The sequence below is a fragment of the Cimex lectularius genome, unplaced genomic scaffold, assembly GCF_000648675.2.
Source record: "Cimex lectularius strain Harlan isolate CLEC.00 unplaced genomic scaffold, Clec_2.1 scaffold102, whole genome shotgun sequence".
NCBI classification, from domain to species: Eukaryota; Metazoa; Arthropoda; class Insecta; order Hemiptera; family Cimicidae; genus Cimex; species Cimex lectularius.
The window spans coordinates 2,001,103-2,020,760 of record NW_019394228.1 but is presented as its reverse complement, the minus strand read 5'-3'; the positions used below and the strand labels follow the sequence as shown (position 1 = coordinate 2,020,760).

The 19,658-nt window shown below is 36.9% G+C and overlaps 1 protein-coding gene across 1 annotated transcript in view; it reads right to left on the bottom strand.

The window, feature by feature from the left end:
* Positions 1-19,658, bottom strand: part of LOC106665534 (DNA-binding protein D-ETS-6-like) — a 59,055-nt gene that overhangs the window by 6,723 nt on the left and 32,674 nt on the right. Inside the window, exon 2 of the mRNA XM_014392010.2 lies at positions 17,173-17,406. Coding sequence (XP_014247496.1) covers positions 17,173-17,406 — 234 coding nt within the window. The remainder of the gene's footprint in view (positions 1-17,172; positions 17,407-19,658) is intronic.

Below are 19,658 nucleotides of genomic sequence, written 5' to 3'. Positions count from 1 at the left end.
GCTCTATTCAGAGTGGCTGTACGATTTTATACAGTAGAGGAAAAAAAGGAAAAATACATATATAATTTTTATATTTGTTCTTTTTTTTCTCACGGTTGTATAACGGATTTAACTAAAAATCGCATGCTTTTGACGATAAATTGAAAATACCGTTGTAGATCATGGGATGGTCGGTGTGAGCGAGATGTCTTCGTGCGGTGGTGAAGAGCTCATGGTGTCTGACAGTCCACATCTCGGCATGACTTTCCGTCTGGGTTACCGCCTCCGATGCCACCCCCGATCGTGCCTCGAACCACCCCCGAGGGCCGCCTCCACGGCTGCGCACCCTTCTCATTCATAAAACTCCGGCCTCCGGTTCCCTCTCTCTAATTACTACAGATCCTCTCCCTTTCGTCTGTCGAGAATCGAATTTGCTTTTGTTGGATATCTATCGGTTGTTTCCATTGTTGTTATAAACTGTTGTTTGTTATCTTGCCATAAAAATATTATTTTACATAGTAATAATTATTATGTAAAGTGTAAAACTGCATACATAAAAATTACATTCCTAACCTTGAAAACCATACATTAAAATTACAAAAACTCCGATTACAAAATAATGGTAATAACTAATTTTAATTTATGGCTGAACTATTTTTTGGAGCTCTATTTTTCTTTCATACTTCTACCTTGTATCTACCTTTCAAACTTGTATTACATCGTAAGAAGAAGAATGTGAAGCCAGAGAAGGAGGGAGAGAGAGAGAGAGAGAGAGAGAGAGAGAGAGAGAGAGTGAGAGAGAGAGAGAGAGAGAGAGAGAGAGAGAGAGAGAGAGAATGATTGGAACGGAGTTAAAAATTCACAATCCCTCTGTATGCTATTTAAATTAAATGTTATTAATGTTAATTGTTAATAAAATTTTTTCGATTGTTTTGCGTTTTTCTTGAAAATTACGTAAAAACGTGCCTACGAGCCTTTTACATCGAAAAAGACAATACATTTGTTTTCGATTTTTTTTTCGTTTTTCATGAAAAATACGTAAAAAACGTGGCTACGAGCCTTTTACATCGAAAAAGATAACACAATTTATTTCAATTTTTGTTTTTTTTTGCGTTTTTCTTGAAAAATACAAAAAACGTGCCTACGAGCCTTTTACATAAAAAAAAAGGCAATAAATTTTTTTTCGATTTTTTCGTTTTTCATGAAAAATACGTAAAAAACGTATCTATGCCTACGAGCTTTTTACGTCGAAAAAGACAATAAAATTTTTGCCGATTTTTTGTGTTTTTTGCGTTTTTCATGAAAAAATACGTAAAAAACGTGCCTACGAGCCTTTTTCATCGAAAAAGACAAAAACTTTTTCGATTTTTTGGTTCCATAGATGCATATATAAATTAAACGAAATAAAGAGAGAGAGAGAGAGAGAGAGAGAGAGAGAGAGAAAGATTTGGATGCACAGAAAGTATTATTGACGATGGTTCAGAGGAATTTGTAAAGTATGTAAGGATAGGATTTGATTAAACCCCAAAAATTCGAGCCATACAGCTAAACGTGTAGATATATATTTTGTAGAATCAGTTTTAACTGTAACTAGAACTAGAATCAGTATTTAAAAAGACTGGATTTTCTGTTGACATGTTTTTTGTTTATGTACAGCCCAATGTAGAGAAGCATGTGGGAGAGAGCTGCGTAGTTAAGTTCCGGTCTGTCTCACGGTGAAAGTGACATGGATACCAAGTTTCTGGACATGACGGGATCTTTATAATAAAAAGGGATGGCGATATTGTCTGCGGTGGTTAATACCGCACGTTTAGTGGAAGGGGTCGTAAGATACCTCTTTCAGGTACTCCTGTTTCTGGCTGATGGAAACGAACCACTGACGTGTTGAAAGTGTCGGTTAAGTAAGATTTTAAAATCAGGCAGTAGTAAAAAGAATACTCCGGAGAAGTAGGTTTTTGACTCAAGATGTCTAAACGATGGCACTACTGAATAATGGAATGAGATCACCTCAACCCTGGTGGTCTCACGTACTATTCCTCTACATTATGTCCTGTGTATTAGTACTATCTACCATTGTAAATATATTTCGAATTAAGAGTAGTTTTTGATAATTGATCATCAGATTGGGTTGAGAAGCTCATCGGCGGCGGTGGTCAACTCGTCCCAGTAATAGGTCGGTTTATTACGGTATATTTATTACTATAAACGACTGCTTTATTTCTTATTCTTCTATCTCCGTCTGCTAAGGCATAATATAATGCCGGCCGGTTGGTTCAAAGCGTTTTCGGAACCTTTATGAGGCGATCAGAGGTCGTAACAATAAATCACCACAACGCCTCAACTCTTCTGCGAGAGAATTTTTACTAGGAATTAGCAAAAAATATTTATTGGCCCGAAGTGTCGCGGTAAACAAGTTTATAAAAATCCGCTAGGAATTCAGATTCATAAATTAGAAAAAAATCATACAAGCTGAATGGTCCATGATTCCATGTGACTACAGAAATTGACATTGAAAGTATATACTGCTAATAATAAATATATATGAGTAAGACAATACTAAAATATAAAAGCAACAAACAGATGTATAATGAGCTAAATTCCGAAGAGGATAAAGCCCAACTTCACAGTATTTTCACTCCAACCCAGACACAGTATCCAGTCCACTCCGCCATTATTATAACCAACGTCACGAAACCCCGCAACTTTCCCTTCCTTTCAAATAAGTTCTCCCGGAGAAACCAAAGGCCATCTGTAATCTGAAAACAAAATGTCCCAGTTGTTGATGATGGATACTAAGAAGTGTGCTACTCCCCAGGCATTGTAGTCTTCTGGTTTATTCCTAGTTGCTTAGTTCAATGCAATCGACTCGATCTTTTTTGGGCTTAGGCCACACCGGAGGTGACAAGCTAGGTGCTTAGTAACAAGGTAAATCGTCTGGTTACTTGGTGGCAGGTTACAAGTGGCAACATTAGGATGACGTTAGTGGTGCTTTGCGCTTTGACATTACCATCTTTGCGTGGATCCCGTCTCATCGAGCAACTCGTGTCACTCATGAGTGTGAACAAACATATCTAAAAAAAAGAGGTGTCTTAACAACGTTGAATAAGAGGTCTTTCGGGTCTCAGCTCATTCTCCGAGCCTGCGGTTGGCTATTAGCTCATCCTATACCAAAGGATAAAACTTGTTCTTAAAAAATATCGCTGTTGTGTAAGGAAGTGCCCGAAATTTCTCTCTCTAAATTAACTAGAAAATTATTTCTTTCCGAAAATACTAAATTGAAATATGATTTAATTAATAATAATAATAAGTTTATTGCACACAAGAAGGAAAAAAAATTACTTATAATTCACACAAGAAAATAAACTTAATACGGCAAGGTAAATGTCTGCCGGAGCTTGGATTAATTGACTAATCCTGTAAAATAAACGTACAAATGCATTAAACTAAATCTATGCTCAGTGTAATATCTATAACAAAATACTAAATCAAAAGGACACAAAACTGAGAAGTAAAAATCAATGAGCGGAGCTGAGACCGGAGAAACAGAAACACCAAATATCAAGGGAAAGAGCGGGGGCAAAGAGATGGGCAGTAAAAGGGGAAAAGAAAAGAGTATTATTAATTAAACTGGTTTACTATTAGCCTTCGATAGGCCCAGGCCGCTTTAGCATAATTTACCAAGTTTGTCCAATCTGGTCCGTTGAGCAATCTGATGCATCTGTCCATTGATACGGTCCTTTCGCGGAACGCAGACAAACGATAGGGGGACAGAATGGGGCATTCCGCGACAAAATGGTATATGTCTTCCTTTACCCGGTAAGTGCATAACTCACACTCCTGTTGGCTGAGGAGATCATACGCCGTAGGTTCAGCAATTCTCCCCTCAGTTTTAGGATCCAACGTATGTCTGTAATTTTCTTATTTGGCTTTTGGTCCCCAACCAATCTGGCACATCTGATTCCGTGATCCAGCATCCTATATATACGGTATCGACGGGAAGCCTGCACTCTCGATGTTGCTCACCATAAAACTATCTTTCAGTCGACTAATAATTGTTTGGAGTTGAAGAGAGAGAGCGTTACTCTCGGGTTGCAAAAAGAACAAACCTACTCCCACCATGTCCGCCAGTCTCCCCCAGTCAGCAGCCCAAGATATCCCCAGCCTGATGATCTCTTCAGCCACCATACGGGGGAATCTGGAGTGGTCCATTCGGATCACCTTAACCAAATAATTACCACTCAGAGTCAACGTGAATAGAAAGATTGGGTGAACGCCGGTTTCAATGTGCAATATGTAAATTGGAGTGTAGTTTGGAAGACTGAACAGTTTTTGTATGAAGAACCACAGCACCATCTCCACCTCCACGAATTCCTCCCCATACTTGTGCAGCATAACACAGAATTGAGCGTGAGACCGCGTTAAAGATATGAAGCTTAGCCTTTAGCGGGATCTGGGGCTGGAAATATGATTTATTAGGGTATAAATCAAGGAGTTGGGTGCATGACATCAATCGGCGAAGAATGTTGGAAGGTGAATTCAAAGTGCCGTATAGACAATTACCTAGTTACTATTTTGGTAGTGAACCTCATTTGGATTCTATAGAGGTCTTTTAAAAACTGCGGAAATAGTAACCCCATCCATCATGAAACGATCAGAAATCACTACTCACCAGGTAAAAAAACAGACCCGTTCGTTTACTAGGTCATAGATGACTCGCCTGGTGTTAGTGTGGCCGTTCTCGTATGTTCTACACTGTTCGATTTCTTGGGTGATAGGAAATACAATGTTATTGACTGTCATTGCTACAACTTCATCTTCTGGGTTTTCTTTGCATCCTGAGGGCCTCGATTGAGCGGATGTTTCGCATACAAAGATGATATGTGTGGCTGTTTCTTCCGCCTCATTGCATAATTTGTTGTGTTGTGTATGTTTTCTCAAATGCCAGTGACCAGTATATAGTCCTCTGAGTTTAGCATTTTTTAACCTTAACCATGAATTTGCCAGTCTTGGTGAGGGTTGTTTAAGTATAAGTTTACTGTGTGTAGCACCTGCAGTTTTTAGAGAGAGTATCTAGAGTTTCCACTTCTCCTTTTGCTTTTTTTTATCTATTAAGGAGGAGCCCGCGTTTGTATTTATTATATCAAGAATAGGTTCAGGGCATGAGGGGTTACCTCATTCATATGGTATTGCCGATCCTCCTCGGGCCAGTACGTCTGCTTTTCCGTTAACCAAAATACCTTTATGCCCTAGTACCAAAGATATCAGGTTATTGTTTTTACCATGTGTAGTGAAGTCCAGGTTTATTCATCTTTGGCATTTCCCGCAGTTCGTTTTGTCATATTTCAAGAAAAGTTTATAACCACTACAAACACATTATAGTAGACTTAGGTTAATTAGTGCATAAAAATGAAAGGGAACTGAGACCTTCGGTGTAGAACTACCCTTTCATTAAAGCAGAATTGTTTATGACTAGTTTGTTTAACAAGCCAGAAGGTGAACGAACACGTCGCATCTCCGGGAGCGCAACTTTCACCGGACGTTCCTAGGTTTACGCAATTTACGCACGACTTTACTCCTTTAACCTTTCCCACATTTCTTTCCCTGAGAGTCTTTTGTAAAGATATCATTGTTACGCGATGGTAAGATGTGCCCGACGGGCCGAGGAGGGTTTCTGCCTGGATGTAATTGGACAGCGTTTAATTTTTGGGCCGTGAAGAATGGAGTGCGAAGGGTTCCTTCGAAGGACTTCGCCGTCATGATCAGCTTAAGGTTCTATCCTTGGGGGTTCGACTATTCCTGAACGCTGTTGAAATTTAATTTACATTACAACAATTTTGATAATAATATAAAAAAGCTGAATTTGTATGTATATAAAACGAGGATCACCTCGAGGAAAATCGAGTACTCTAGGGTGAATGTAATTTATTAGCGTCAATGGTAGGTCTTAACCCGAGGAATATCGAATATTCTTGGCTAGCGTGAACGAAGTCTGGTATATTAGTGTAATATATTAGCGTGAATGGAGAGGCATATACCAAATTACACCGAAGAATATCGAGTACTGTAGATTAGATGTAATTTATTAGCGTTAATGGTAGGTCTTAGCCCGAGGTATATCGAATATTCTTGGCTAGTCTGAACGAAGTCTGGTGTAGTAATGTAATTTATTAGCGTGAATGGAGGGGCATATACCCAATTACGCCGAATAGTACGAGTACTCTAGGGTGATTGTAATTTATTAGCGTCAATGGTAGGTCTTAGCCCGAGGAATATCGTATATTCTTGGCTAGTGTGAACGAAGTCTGGTATAGTAATGTAATTTATTAGCGTGAATGGAGAGGCATATACCCAATTACGCCGAAAAATATCGAGCATTCTAAGACGAATGTATTTATTAGCGTGAATGGTAGTACTTAACACCAATTACACTAAGGAATATCGAATATATAAAATTGTCGTAAAAAATTTGATTGGCCAACCGGACCAAACTGCTCATCATTCCACAGACCTCATAATCTTACTCAATTCTTTAATTCTTTGATATAGCCAGGCAATCACATTTTAAAAAATGAATAACATTTGAAATATTTTTACTTTTTTTAACCTTAGAAAATAGATAGGGTCAGATAGGGAGCAAATGGTTCTATGATAATCGAAATAGATCTTAGGTATGCTTTGTGGCCCATTTGTTCTTTAAGTTACAAAAACCAGCAGAAAGATTAGTAATTACGATTTAGCAATATTAGCAGGCCATAAGTACAAAACTCAAAAATTAAACAACTTTGCTTGTTCATCCCTCGTGATCTGAAGATACCTTACCCACTTTTGCACCTTTTCTCCTGAATATTTCGGTGGAGAGAGGTAGAGAAACGGAAGATGTCATAAAAAAAAAATATGACTTACAATTTCGACGACTGTCGACTGACATTCCTAGTGCAAGCTCTAACACCATTTTTCTCAAAAGCTAGTGGATTTGATGTGATTATTTATGGTTGATAACTCTTTTTAAAGGGACTGTCAAGTGACTTTTATAACTGCATCAAATATTAAAATCGGGCTATTATTTCCATTAAAAAACTAGATCAATTTTTGACAAATAATTTTTCTATTTCCAGTATTTTCCTATAAAAAATATTTTATATATTTTTATGGTACATATGTCGACAAAAAGCTACCTTTCTCTTCTTTTAAATGGTATGTTTGAAATTATAATCCTTTGAGCCAATTTTGAATTATAGCCGTTTCAATCAGATATTCCGAGAACGACTTCCTAAAAATCAGAAAAATTTTAGGAGTCAAAAAATTGATAAATTTAAATTCAAACAAAAATTTATATTTAGGGATCTTTAGAGGTGCTAAAACGAAATTTTATGTTAGTTTTAACAAAAAATTTGACCTAGTTTACTTGAAAATAATTTGATTTTTTCAAACGTTTTTGGTTACTGATAAATTTGATAGCTATTTCTATATTTTACTGCAATTTATATTAAAAAAATCTGTAAAATTATATATTCACATAGTTGATTTCAGAAAACAGAACTATGAAATAAAAATATTTAAAAAAAAGTGTAAAATTCAGCTTTAAATTTTTTGGCCAAACCAGGGCCTAATCACAAGTGTCGGTGTCCAATATTTTGGAGTGTAGTCGCAAAAAAAAAAAGGTTGGTCCAAATCCGTGACACACCAACATTGTCGTCACCTTTTATTTTTGAAATATTTTTATTATAATTTTGATTATTACGTTCTACCTGGTCAAAAAATCGATAAATTTAAATTCAAACAAAAATTTATATCTAGAGATTTCTAGAGGTGATAAAACGAAATTTCATATGTTTCACGAAAAAATTGTATGTTTTTTGAAATTTTGTCGATGTTTATTACTTTTTATAGCTTTTACTACATTTTTGCATGCTGTCAAATGATATATTCACGTAGTTGTTTTGGGCATGTAAAATGGCAAAATGAAAATATATATATGAAAAAAAAACGATAAAATTCAGCTTTCAAATTTTTTTGGCCAAACCATGGGCAAATCACAAAAGGCGGTGTCCGATATTTTGGAGTGTAGAGTCGCAAAAAAAGTTTGGTCCAAATCCATGATACACCAACTGGTCGTCATTTTGTTTTTGAAATATTTTTATTATAATTTTGATTATTACGTTCTACCTGGTCAAAAAATCGATAAATTTAAATTCAAACAAAAATTTATATTTAGAGGTTTCTAGAGGTGCTAAAACGAAATTTCATATGTTTCATATAAAAATTGTATGTTTTTTGAAATTTTTTCGATGCTTATAAATTTTTATAGCTTTTACTATATTTTTATTGAAGTGTACATAAAAAATGCTGTCTAATGATATATTCACGTAGTTGATTTGTACAAGTAGAACGGCGAAATGAAAATATAAAAAAAAGATAAAATTCAACTTTCAAATTTTTTTTTGCCAAATCAGGGCATAATCAAAAGTGGCGGTGTCCGATATTTTGGAGTGTTGAATAACCAAAAAATAGTTTGGTCCAAATCCGTGACACACCAACCTGATCGTCACTTTGTTAGATTTATGAAATTCGCTCCTTCTTCCCAGTTGGATTTGCATGAAATAAAATGATTTATGTACAATTATGATCCATTTTAGAGGAAGGACATGCGGTGTCGTACCTGTTCCTGGGTTAAGGTCGTAATTGAACCGTTACGCTCTAGGAGGTAGGAAATTGAGATTCGAGTACCAATAAAGCCTTGTTTAATAAGAAGAGTTAATTAATTCAAGCGGAGGGTGCGAGGAGTTAATAGAGGGCGAGGGTGAAGAGGGTCTCGGCCGGAATAATATTAGTAATATGAATTCCGGGCGAGTAATGAATGGTTCGCGGTTACAATGGGCACAAATCCCGGCTGACGCTGATGTCAGGACGCCGTGATATACGAGTCTTTAAACAACATTAAAAGCCCTGGTCTCGACTTGATATTGTCTCCTTGATTATTCCCGGGGGCTTTATTCAAAGCCCGGGGGAGGGTTCGGCCATCTTGGACTTGGGGAGGCCAATCCCGGCTCAGGAAGGAAGACTACATGCGCCCTACTTCCGCCTCAAACCGGGGGGTGGGTTACAACACGCTTCATATATACCTTTCACCTCTTCTTTCACAGCCGAGCCGCCCCTGGGAAAAAAAACTAAATCAACACCCCCCCCCCCCCCCGAGGGGGTAAAAAACCCGACCCCAATCTCTGAGGGTGCTTCTACGAGGCTTTCTCATAACCCCTGGAAAAAACCCTTCAAACCTCGAGATTAACCAACTGGAAGGCATCCTAATTTTTTTTCTCTCGTTGCACCCCCTTTTTCTTCCATTTTAACCCAAAACATACATAATTTATTTAAATTTATCTAGCTTCTCAGTTTAATTAAAATTAAATCTAATTGTATCTTTCAAATAAGGGACTTTAGTTGATTAACATAAACGATTTCGATCTTTGAAAAAAAAACTTTCAAAAATTATCAAGTTTTACGGCCGGCAAACTATAATGTCCATTTCCAACTATCTCTCTCTCTTATCTTTTCTTTTTTTCTTGTCTTTCTCGCGTTTTAAACCTGATAATTTCTTTGTTTTACCAGCCAAGTTATGATGTATGATATTACAATTCTAATTATCTCTTTTATTTATCCTACTACTATCCTTTCTCTATACCCCACGGGCTAATCAATCGAGGATGAAATACAAAACAAAATGACAGTCTAGTTAGAATTCACACTGCTTCAGAGTATTCGATATTCCTGGGCGTAATTTGGTATATGCTCCTCCATTTACGCTAATAAATTCAATTCACACACCAGATTCGTTCGCTCTACCCTAGAATATTCGAATAATCCTAGATAAGCCCAACCAATCGCGCTAATAAATTACATTCAATCACAGCGAATCATTCAAAATTACCACAGAGTATTCGACATACCTCGGGGTAATTTGGATAAACCCTTCAATTCAAGCAAATAAATACATTTCTAATTTTTTTTAAATCGATCTGCAGTATCCTCGATTTCTTGAAATCAAAAATATCTGTTGATAAATAAGATCAGCGCCCGGACAACTGCGGATGAAATGACACAAATAAATACACAGAAACAATATAAAAATATTTATATTATTAGCATTCACAATACCCCAGATTACTCAATATCCTCGGCTTAATTAAGACCCACCATTTACGCTAATAAATTACATTCGTACACCACAATTCATTTATACTACCACAGCGTACTTGATCTTCCTTGGAAAAATTGGGGATAAGGTATTCCATTCGCGCTAATAAATTACACGATATTCTTCGGGATAATTGGGGAATAATCGTCTTTTTGGGTTCATATTGTAATCCTTGTTTTTCTAACGTTATTTCAACATCAAGAATGTAATTATTTATAATTGCAGAGTTAAAAAAATGTCAAGTTCCTTCGTTGAGGTCTGAGAGATGATATACTTGCAGCTTGGTCGTTTTCAAAGGTCTGGAACAGTACTTGATCTTTCTTGAAGAAATTGGGGATAAGCTATTCCATTCGCGCTAATAAATTACATTCACATACCACAGTTCATTTATACTACCTCAGTGCACTCGATCTTCCTTGGAAAAATTGGGGATGAGCTACTCCATTCGCGCTAATAAATTACATTCACATACCACAGTTCATTTATACTACCTCAGCGCACTTGATCTTCCTTGGAAAAATTGGGGATAAGCTATTCCATTCGCGCTAATAAATTACATTCAAACCCACCAGACTCACTCCTCCAGAATAATCGATATTCTTCGGGATAATTGGGGAATAATCGATCTTTTTGGGTTCATAATGCAATCCTTAGTGCTTTTCTAACATTATTGCAACATCAAGAGTGTAATTATTTACATATTCAAAGTTTAAAAAAATCAAGTTTCCTCGTTGAGGTCTGCGAGGTGAAATACTTGCAGTTTGGACGTTTTCAAAGCTCTTGAACTGTTCTTGATCTTCCTTGGAGAATCAGGGATAAGCCACTCCATTCGCGCTAATAAATTACATTCACACACCAAAATCATTTATACTATCCCAGCATACTTGACCTTCCTTGGAAAAGTTGGGGATAGGCTGTTCCATTCGCGCTAATAAATTACATTCACACACCAAAATCATTTATACTATCCCAGCATACTTGACCTTCCTTGGAAAAGTTGGGGATAGGCTGTTCCATTCGCGCTAATAAATTACATTCGCACACCACAATTCATTTATACTACCTCAGCGTACTTGATATTCCTTGAAAAAATTGGGGATAAGTTATTCCATTCGCGTTCAATATGTGTGTCCATGGTCCTTAATGAACAAGAAACTAATCGTAAAAATCTCTCCTTAAGGTATGATTGTATAATTAGATAATAGGCCTGGGGTAAAAGTAATTTTAATTTGTATAATAATCATGCCCTATCGAAGGCCTGAGAAACGACTAGATACAATCAGGTTTCTGCTCGAGACATGAAATAATGAAATCTGTAACACTGCGAAGTTCATGTGTAGTGGAATGATCGGTTCGAAAGCCGATTTGATCCGGTGGGATGTCGTTTGAAGTAGCAATAGATAATTCTTTTGTAAATTAATTTATCAAATAATTTAGACGGGTGACAAACTAAAACGACGATAACATGATGGTATGAGGATACTAGGAAGCGGGGTTTATGCTCCCCAGGCACTGCAGCCTTCTGGCTTATCAGGTCTTTGACTGTCGCTGCTACGATTTCATTCCCTAGATTTTTTGGTATGTTAGGTTAAATTTTCGCTGAGCTCTTGCTTCGCATTCGAAGGTGATATGGGTGGCTGTTTCCTCCTCCTCATTGCATAATCTGCAGATGGGATCATCGTTGTATATGCCCATTTTGTGTAGATGTTTTCTCAGATGCTAGTGACCAGTTAGTACTCCTAGTAACTCCTCTGAGTTTGGCCCTCTCCAATTGCAGCAGTGCTTTTGCCAGTCTTGGTGAGGGTTGTTTCATCATAAGTTTACTACGTCTAGCACCGTTAGAGTTTATCCACTTGTTTTTGTTTTATTTGAATCCATTCTGCAATGGAGGATTCTATATTTGTCTTCGTTATTCCAAGTATAGGTTCGGGGACTATGTATGGGCTTGCAGATCCTCCAGTCTGTCTGCTCTCTCGTTACCCAAAATGCCCTGGCACAACAGATATCATCAGGTTGTTGTGTTCCCCAGGTTTTGGAGATTTTGGATGCATTCACTGACTAATTTTGATGTGATTCTTTTACACGCTAATACTTTTGTGGCTGCTTGGCTATCTAATCTTATAAGGATTTTTTTGGCAGTATAACTTCTTTTAAGATTTTCCAGGGCACAAGCATTGATGGAAAGTATTTCTGCTTGAAAGACCGAAGTGTGCTTCCCTAATGAGTTTCATTGCTCATGTTTTTGGCGTAGAGAAAATGCCCGATCCGGTTCCTTCGTTTGTTTTGGAACCATCTGTGTACCATATCATTGTATCTGATGCTCTCCTGTGTTCTTCTTCTCCTTTATAGTCCGTTGAGACTTTATAGGAAATTGTGAAGATTGTTTCCGGGATCATAATCGGGGGACAATCAGTCCCCATTTCTAATAATGGGTGTCTGATTTTGTTGATTATGGTTGTATGCCCGAATTGTTTAGTTCCTTTCCAATTTAATTGTTTCTGGAGCCTAAGTGAGCTTTTCCTAGCCTCTCCTTGTATGAATATTTCCAATGGAGGTAGGTTTGGCAAAGTTTCTAATGCATTTGTACCTGTTAATAGTCCTATCACTCCCCTGAGCCTGGCGCTCTCCAGATGCAGCAGTGATTTTGATAGTCTTGGTGAGGGTTTCGTCATAAGCGCAGCTAGAGTTTATCCTTTGGATCCATTCTGCTATAGAGAATTCTATATTTGTTTTTGTTATCTCAGGTACAGGTTCGGGGCCTGTGTATGGTCTTGCAGATCCTCCTCTGGTCAGTCTGCTTTTTCGTTACCCAAAATTTCTCTGTGCCTGACACCCAAGATCAGGTTGTTGTGTTTCCCCAGCGTTTGGAGATTTTGGATATTTAAATTTTTATGGAGCTTTGGGATCATTTTAATGTAAGCAAGTTTCCATTATACGGGAAAGTGTGTAGTTCTCAAAATTGCTTTAAATAAAGAAATCAGAAAGAAACGGAATAAGTGATCTTGAATTGATCCAAATTCCTACTGACAAACTTTGTAAACATTTAACAAAATTCTTTTTTATTAAATTGTTTTATGAGGAAAGCTAATTTACGATTTTACGCCCATAAAAAACAATATTTTGGTAATTATCCTGTCGAAACAAAATTGAACAAATATTAAGTATTTAAGGGGCCGAGAGTAGGCTATTCCGGAACAGCAGGTCAGTTTTGACCTAACTCTAACCGAAAAATTATACGGCGAACACACTTCACCCCCGAAAATTCATTAAATTAACACAAATATTTTTATATTTCCATATAAATCTACTAAAACGCATCTTTGTTCAAAAATAAAAATTGGAGAGCTAAGAGGAGAGTTTAGTCACTTTAAATAGAATTTCATTGCATTATTTTATCTGCCGTTACGTTATGGAAAAATGTAGAAAGCACGCGATAAAATCATGAATGAGTATTACTACGGTTTACGTGGAATTATGATTCATGAATGATGATGCCGCGGATGGTGCACCATAAGAAAAAAACCATCGGTTAGTTCAGCAGAAACGGAATGTCACCTTTTCGGCGCCAAAGATGCGTCACTTCGTCATTGGTTGATTTTACTATATAAATCATTTGTTGTAATAAAATATATTAAATGTACAAAAAATTCAGAGATGTGTAGTGAAAAGAATATCGATGACAAACAGGCCAATATACATACAAATACATTAGCATATAAAATCTTTTAATGCGATTTGATAGAAAATAGAAAGATAAAGGTATCCCCGGTCCGCTTGATCCCGCTGCAACACAAAACATAAAATCTGTAATGGGTAAAAACCTTTTGGCAAAGCAATCTTTCACGTGGACAAAAAATACTTCTTTTCCTTTTCCAGTAAAGACAATTACATATGGACCGATTTAGCAAAACGCCCCAAATGGAAATAGACGGCAGGACGAGAAACGACTTCTGGATAAATAGATAGGAGCGATAAGGAGTCCGAAGAGCGGAATTGATTATTGGAACAGGAAGGAAGGAAATAAATTGGCCCTTTCTCCCAGACTGGATCGGATAAGGGCCGGGCATTCCGCTCACGCTTTTCCCTTATCTCGGATTGAGCCCACACCTCCCTTCAAACGGGTAAATCTCGCCCTTTCCACCCCTTTACACTATGGAGAATCCCTCGACCGGCCTTTCACCCCTTATAATCCACTCGGCCGGTAGTAGTTTAAGGATTGTTTCCTTGCCCTCTCATTGAAGTATTATTTATTAACCAATTATGACAATTTCCTCAACTTGGTTTAAACCCAGTTCATTAGTCACCATGTGCAACTCAACTGAAATTTTTCAAATTATCTTGAACCGATTTCCAAAGATAAACCTAGTTTAACTTCGAACTGTCGTCGGGCGTGATTTAAACCCAGCTCAGAGTTATGCGACGTTCATTTCATACTATAAACTTCTTAAGAAATAACAATTCACCTTTTGATAAACGATTTGAATCAGTTTTTGTTCCCTCTTTCAATTAAAAATTATCAACATTTGATATGAAAACCACCACCAGGTTTTTAGTTAAAATAAAAAAGTCAATGTCACGAGCGGGATTCGAACCCACGACCTTCGGCTTGATACGCCGCTGCTCTACCACTTGAGCTATCGTGACTTCGATCCACTCGGACACTAACTTCCCATCTCAACCCCACCTTTTGAATTTTCCTTCTTTATAGTTCTTTTTTATACATGGCTCTAATCGTGAGAAAGAAAAAGAGAGATATTTAAAGATAGATAAATAATTGTCAGAGAAAGTGAAAAAGAAGGAAAGGGAGAGGAGAGGAAGAAAGAAAGTATGACTGCCAGACAAAGGGAGAAAAAAAGAGAGAGAAAATGACCACCAGCAAGAGGGAAAGAAAGAAAGAATGACCATTATAAAGAGGAGAGAGAGAGAGAGAGAGAGAGAGAGAGAGAGAGAGAGAAAAAGATAGAAAGGGAGATGATGATGATGATAATGATGAATTCTTTATTTATCAATCAAAGATGATTTGGTCTCGAGGACCATTCTTACATCTAATGTGAAATACAATATAATTAATGTTTAATAAATTTAATCGAATAACCTTATTTGTGTGGTCAATATGCTCCATTTATTCATTTTACATTGAACTTTTACTTAATATTGCTTATCGAAATAAATATTCTAATTTACATTACATAATTGAGCAGTTAAAAAGCGAATTACTAATCAAATAAAATAAGTGAAAAAAAAAATACTTTTCAATACAATGCAGTACAAATCAGGAATTATAAATTACCAATATAAATCAGCAAATAAAACTTTACTCACTGAATATTAACATAAAAAACTAACACAAGACAAAACAACAAAAGAAGTTAAATTTAAGACATCAATCATACCTAGATAAGAGATGATTTTTAAGACTATTCTGGAAGGCGAGAGATATATATACTCTGGAGAGAGAGATGTACATAGAAAGAGACAATGAGAAAAGTAGAGAAAAAGAGAGAGACAGTGAGAAAGAAAGAGAAAGTGAGAAAGAAAATGACCAACCACAAAGAAGAGAAGCGAAGAGAAAGAAAGAATGACCTCTCAAAAGAGAAGAGAGTGTAAGAAAGAGAGAGAGAGTGAGAAAGAGGGAGAGAGAGAGTGAGAAAAAGGGAGAAAGAGGGAGGGAGGGAGAGAGTGAGAAAGAGAGAGAGAGAGAGTGAGAAAAAGAGAGAAAGAGAGAGTGAGAAGGACAGGGAGGGAGAGAGAGAGAGAGAATTTACCACAAGCAAAGAAAGAGAGAAAGAAATAAAGAATGACCACCAGAGAAAGAGAGAAAGCATGATTCCCTGAGAGGGAGAAAGAAGGAGAAAGAAAGAGAGAGAGAGAGAGAGAGAGAGAGAGAGAGAGAGAGAGAGAGAGTAAGTGCGAGAGAAAGAAAGAATAAGCGTCAATAAAAAAGAGAGAACACAAAGAGATAGAGTGAGAGACGGGGAGAAAGAGAGAGATAGAAAGAGAAAGGGAGAGAAAAAATTGAAAATGCTCAACTTTTGAAAATTACCGAATGTTCTTTCTTAAACATGCCTCTAACCGTCTTGTTTTTCTAGGTGAAACTTAATTGAACTAGGTTTAGTAAAACGGTGGAACGAAATTATGTACGAGGTTTCCAGTGAACCCAGTTTAAACCGTGATTTGTGCCCTTAACCCACCCCTTCTCTAATTTTAACCTATCTGGTTAGCTTTTACTTTTTATAGTTCATACTTTCCATATTTTTGTTTTAGCAGCAATATTTACTGACTAATTATCCGTTAATATGTTGGGAATTAAAAATAAACATGTACAAACCAATCAATGAACATGACAACGAGTTGTCCAACATGTTCATCACCCTCAGACCTCCACTAATAATCTCACATTAAAAAAAAATAATCGTGTAAAAAAAAAACCTGTATTATAACGCGTAATACAAGCACATCAACTTTAACCGTTTAACGCTAAGAGTTAAATCCGATTTCCGAGTTAATTGGGGTCGGAAAGGAGAACAAGGCGTAAAATCAGGGTGACGGATACGGATAATCCAAGGGTGGTGTGATAATAGAATAAAAGGCAATAAAGATTCACATTTGGGCCCAGGGGTCAAACCCCCGTAATAAAGAGAGGCTTAGCCCCCCCTCGGGGCATTGCTATTCAGCCCTTAACAGCCCTTCTAGTAGCATAATGACACTTGTAACACCCACCGCCGGCTTCATCTACGGGATTCCGACTGCTCTTTGCTTATGAAACGGATTTAAACCTACCCATATCTCATCTTTCATATTTTTTGCCATTATATGAAACTTTTAAGAAAATACAATTTTAAAATTAAGATAATTCTAATGAATACTGAACTTTAGATCATGAACTATATGCCTTTCCAAAGTAAAACAGAAAAAAAAAGTTCTGTTTGTTTTTAACCTTCAAAACTCATATAAAAACTATAGCAAATAAAAATTAAAAATAGTAAATTTTTACAACTTACCGAGATCGTTGTGAGGCGAGTGAGGCCGTCCGGCGAAGTGGGCCAGGTGGGAAGCGAGGACTTTGCCGGATCTCGGACTTCCTGAGAGCCGGGCAAGCTCCGAGGCGTCCAAGCTGCAAAGTTCCGCACCTCGGGTCGGGAACTTACTCACGTCCGGAACGGGCTTCAGTCTAAACTCTCTTGTGATCCACCTCAACCAAGCGGCGACGTCTTCTCTCTCCCATACCATAGGGTCTAAAAAAATAATAATAATAATAAAATAAAAAATAAAATAAACTGTAAAATTTTATATTGAGGTCTGAGAGGTGGATTGTTGTTTGGTCTTCTCGGATCACGGGCCTAGCTTCGCTTGCGATAGGCCAGGATGATCCGAACAACCAAACATAAACGGTAAAGGTTTTAAGTTGAGATAAAAAAGTCAATGTCACGAGCGGGATTCGAACCCACGACCTTCGGCTCGATACGCCGGTACTCTACCACTTGAGCTATCGTGACTTTGATCCCTCCGTTGCTATTTCATTTGTCGCCGAGAATCCAATCCGATTACACGACATTTGAAAAATGACAAAAAGGAGGGAAAATTAAAAAAAGGTGGGGTTGAGATGGGAAGTTAGTGCCCGAGGGGATCGAAGTAATTTAAAAAAAATAATTACGTTTATTTCAAACACCCAAAACAATGACTTTCTAAGAAGATTAGTGACGCAACTTAAAAGTGGATCCAGTACTTCATATCAGCCTTCATTAACCACTTATAAACGAGCCGAGTAATCTTTACAAAGAAATCCTTCATGAAAAATAATGGGTCACTGCCATCTCATCCTGTTCCAACTCGGCCAACTAACCGTGTATAAATAAAAACGATGATTGTTTCAATAAAAAATACAATGACGATTCTTCGTTTTACGTTGGCGGCGAGGCAAAAATTTAGTTAGCTGGGATGAACGACCCTCATTCATCATGTTTGACGAAAAATATGTAAATCTTTAGATGAGAGAGAGAGAGAGAGAGGACCCTCATTCATCATGTTTGACGAAAAATATGTAAATCTTTAGATGATGCAATATATATGTGGCAGCACTAAATGTTTTCCATCAAACAATTAATTACTTCTAATATAATTTTTTTTTAGAATTTATCTATCTTCTATTTTTCTGCAAAGGGTGTTTTTCTCCCACGTTTCTCCATTTTTGCCTTTAAAGATTCATTGCATCTACCTGTGCTGAGCGTGCTACCTCGCCCATCACCTTTACCAGGAAATCGTTTTTGGTTGAACTAGTTTAACATCCAGAAAATAAAATTATAATAAATAATTATAATAAAGTTATAATATATCAAATATATTTCTGACAATTTGCTCTAGGTTTAATTTGTGGAAATCATTCCAAATACTTTTACGTTGTTTTTTCTGTTATTCTCTCTCTCGCTCTAGCAAACTTTTTTTCTTTTTCCTCAACTCTTTTCTATCTCACCCACACTCTTATGTCACTTTTTTCTTTCCCCACAACCTTTCTTTACNCTCTCTCTCTCTCTCTCTCTCTCTCTCTCTCTCTCTCTTTCTCTCTTTCTCTAACGAACGGTGTTCTTTTTCCTCAACCCTTTTCTATTTCCCCCTCACTCTTATGTCACTTTTTCCCCTCAAACTTTATTTTTCTCCATCTCGCTCTATCTCACTTTTTTACCCCTCAACCTTCTTCTCTATCCCCCAGTCCCCCAATCTCACAATTTTTTTCCTCAACCTTTCTCTATCTCCCTCTCACTCTTATATCACATTTTTTACCTTTCAACCTTCCTTTTTCTGACCCACTCTACTTTACAGTTTCTTTTCCCTCAACCTATCTCTATCTCCGGCTCGTTATCACACTTTATTCTTTTCCCTCAAACCTTCTGTCTTTCTCCCATTTGCTCTAACACATTTTTAACCCTCCACTTTCCTCTATGCCATTTCTTCTACTCCTTCAACCTTTTTCTCGCTCCTTCTATTTTTTCGCTCAACCTCTCTCTCACCCTCTCTCTCTCTCCCTCTCTCTCTCTCTCACCCCTCCCTCCCTCTGACGTCGTCGTTCTTCGTCTCTCTCTCTCTTTCTAAATAATTTTTCCTTGTAAAATGGTGCCTTGTATAGCAATTTTTTTGGTCGAAGTGTTTGATATCTGGTCTTGCTCAACTGGACTTGAAATTTTTTTTATTGTAAATAATTCCCTAATTAAGGGGAAATTTCATTAAATTAATATTATTAAAATATTTTTAATAACATTATTACATATATATTTGTTTGTTAATTATTACTAGTGTACATTAAATTATTTTTGTTGCCTTGAAGCGTTATTATAATCTACAATGTAACAGGCGTTAAATACCTTGTAAAAAATGAAATTTATAATTACGATAAATTGTTATAATTAGCTCTTAGAACATGTAAGTTTAATAAGCCTTTAAATTAATAAACCATTCATTCTCTCTCTCTCTCTCTCTCTCTCTCTCTCTCTCT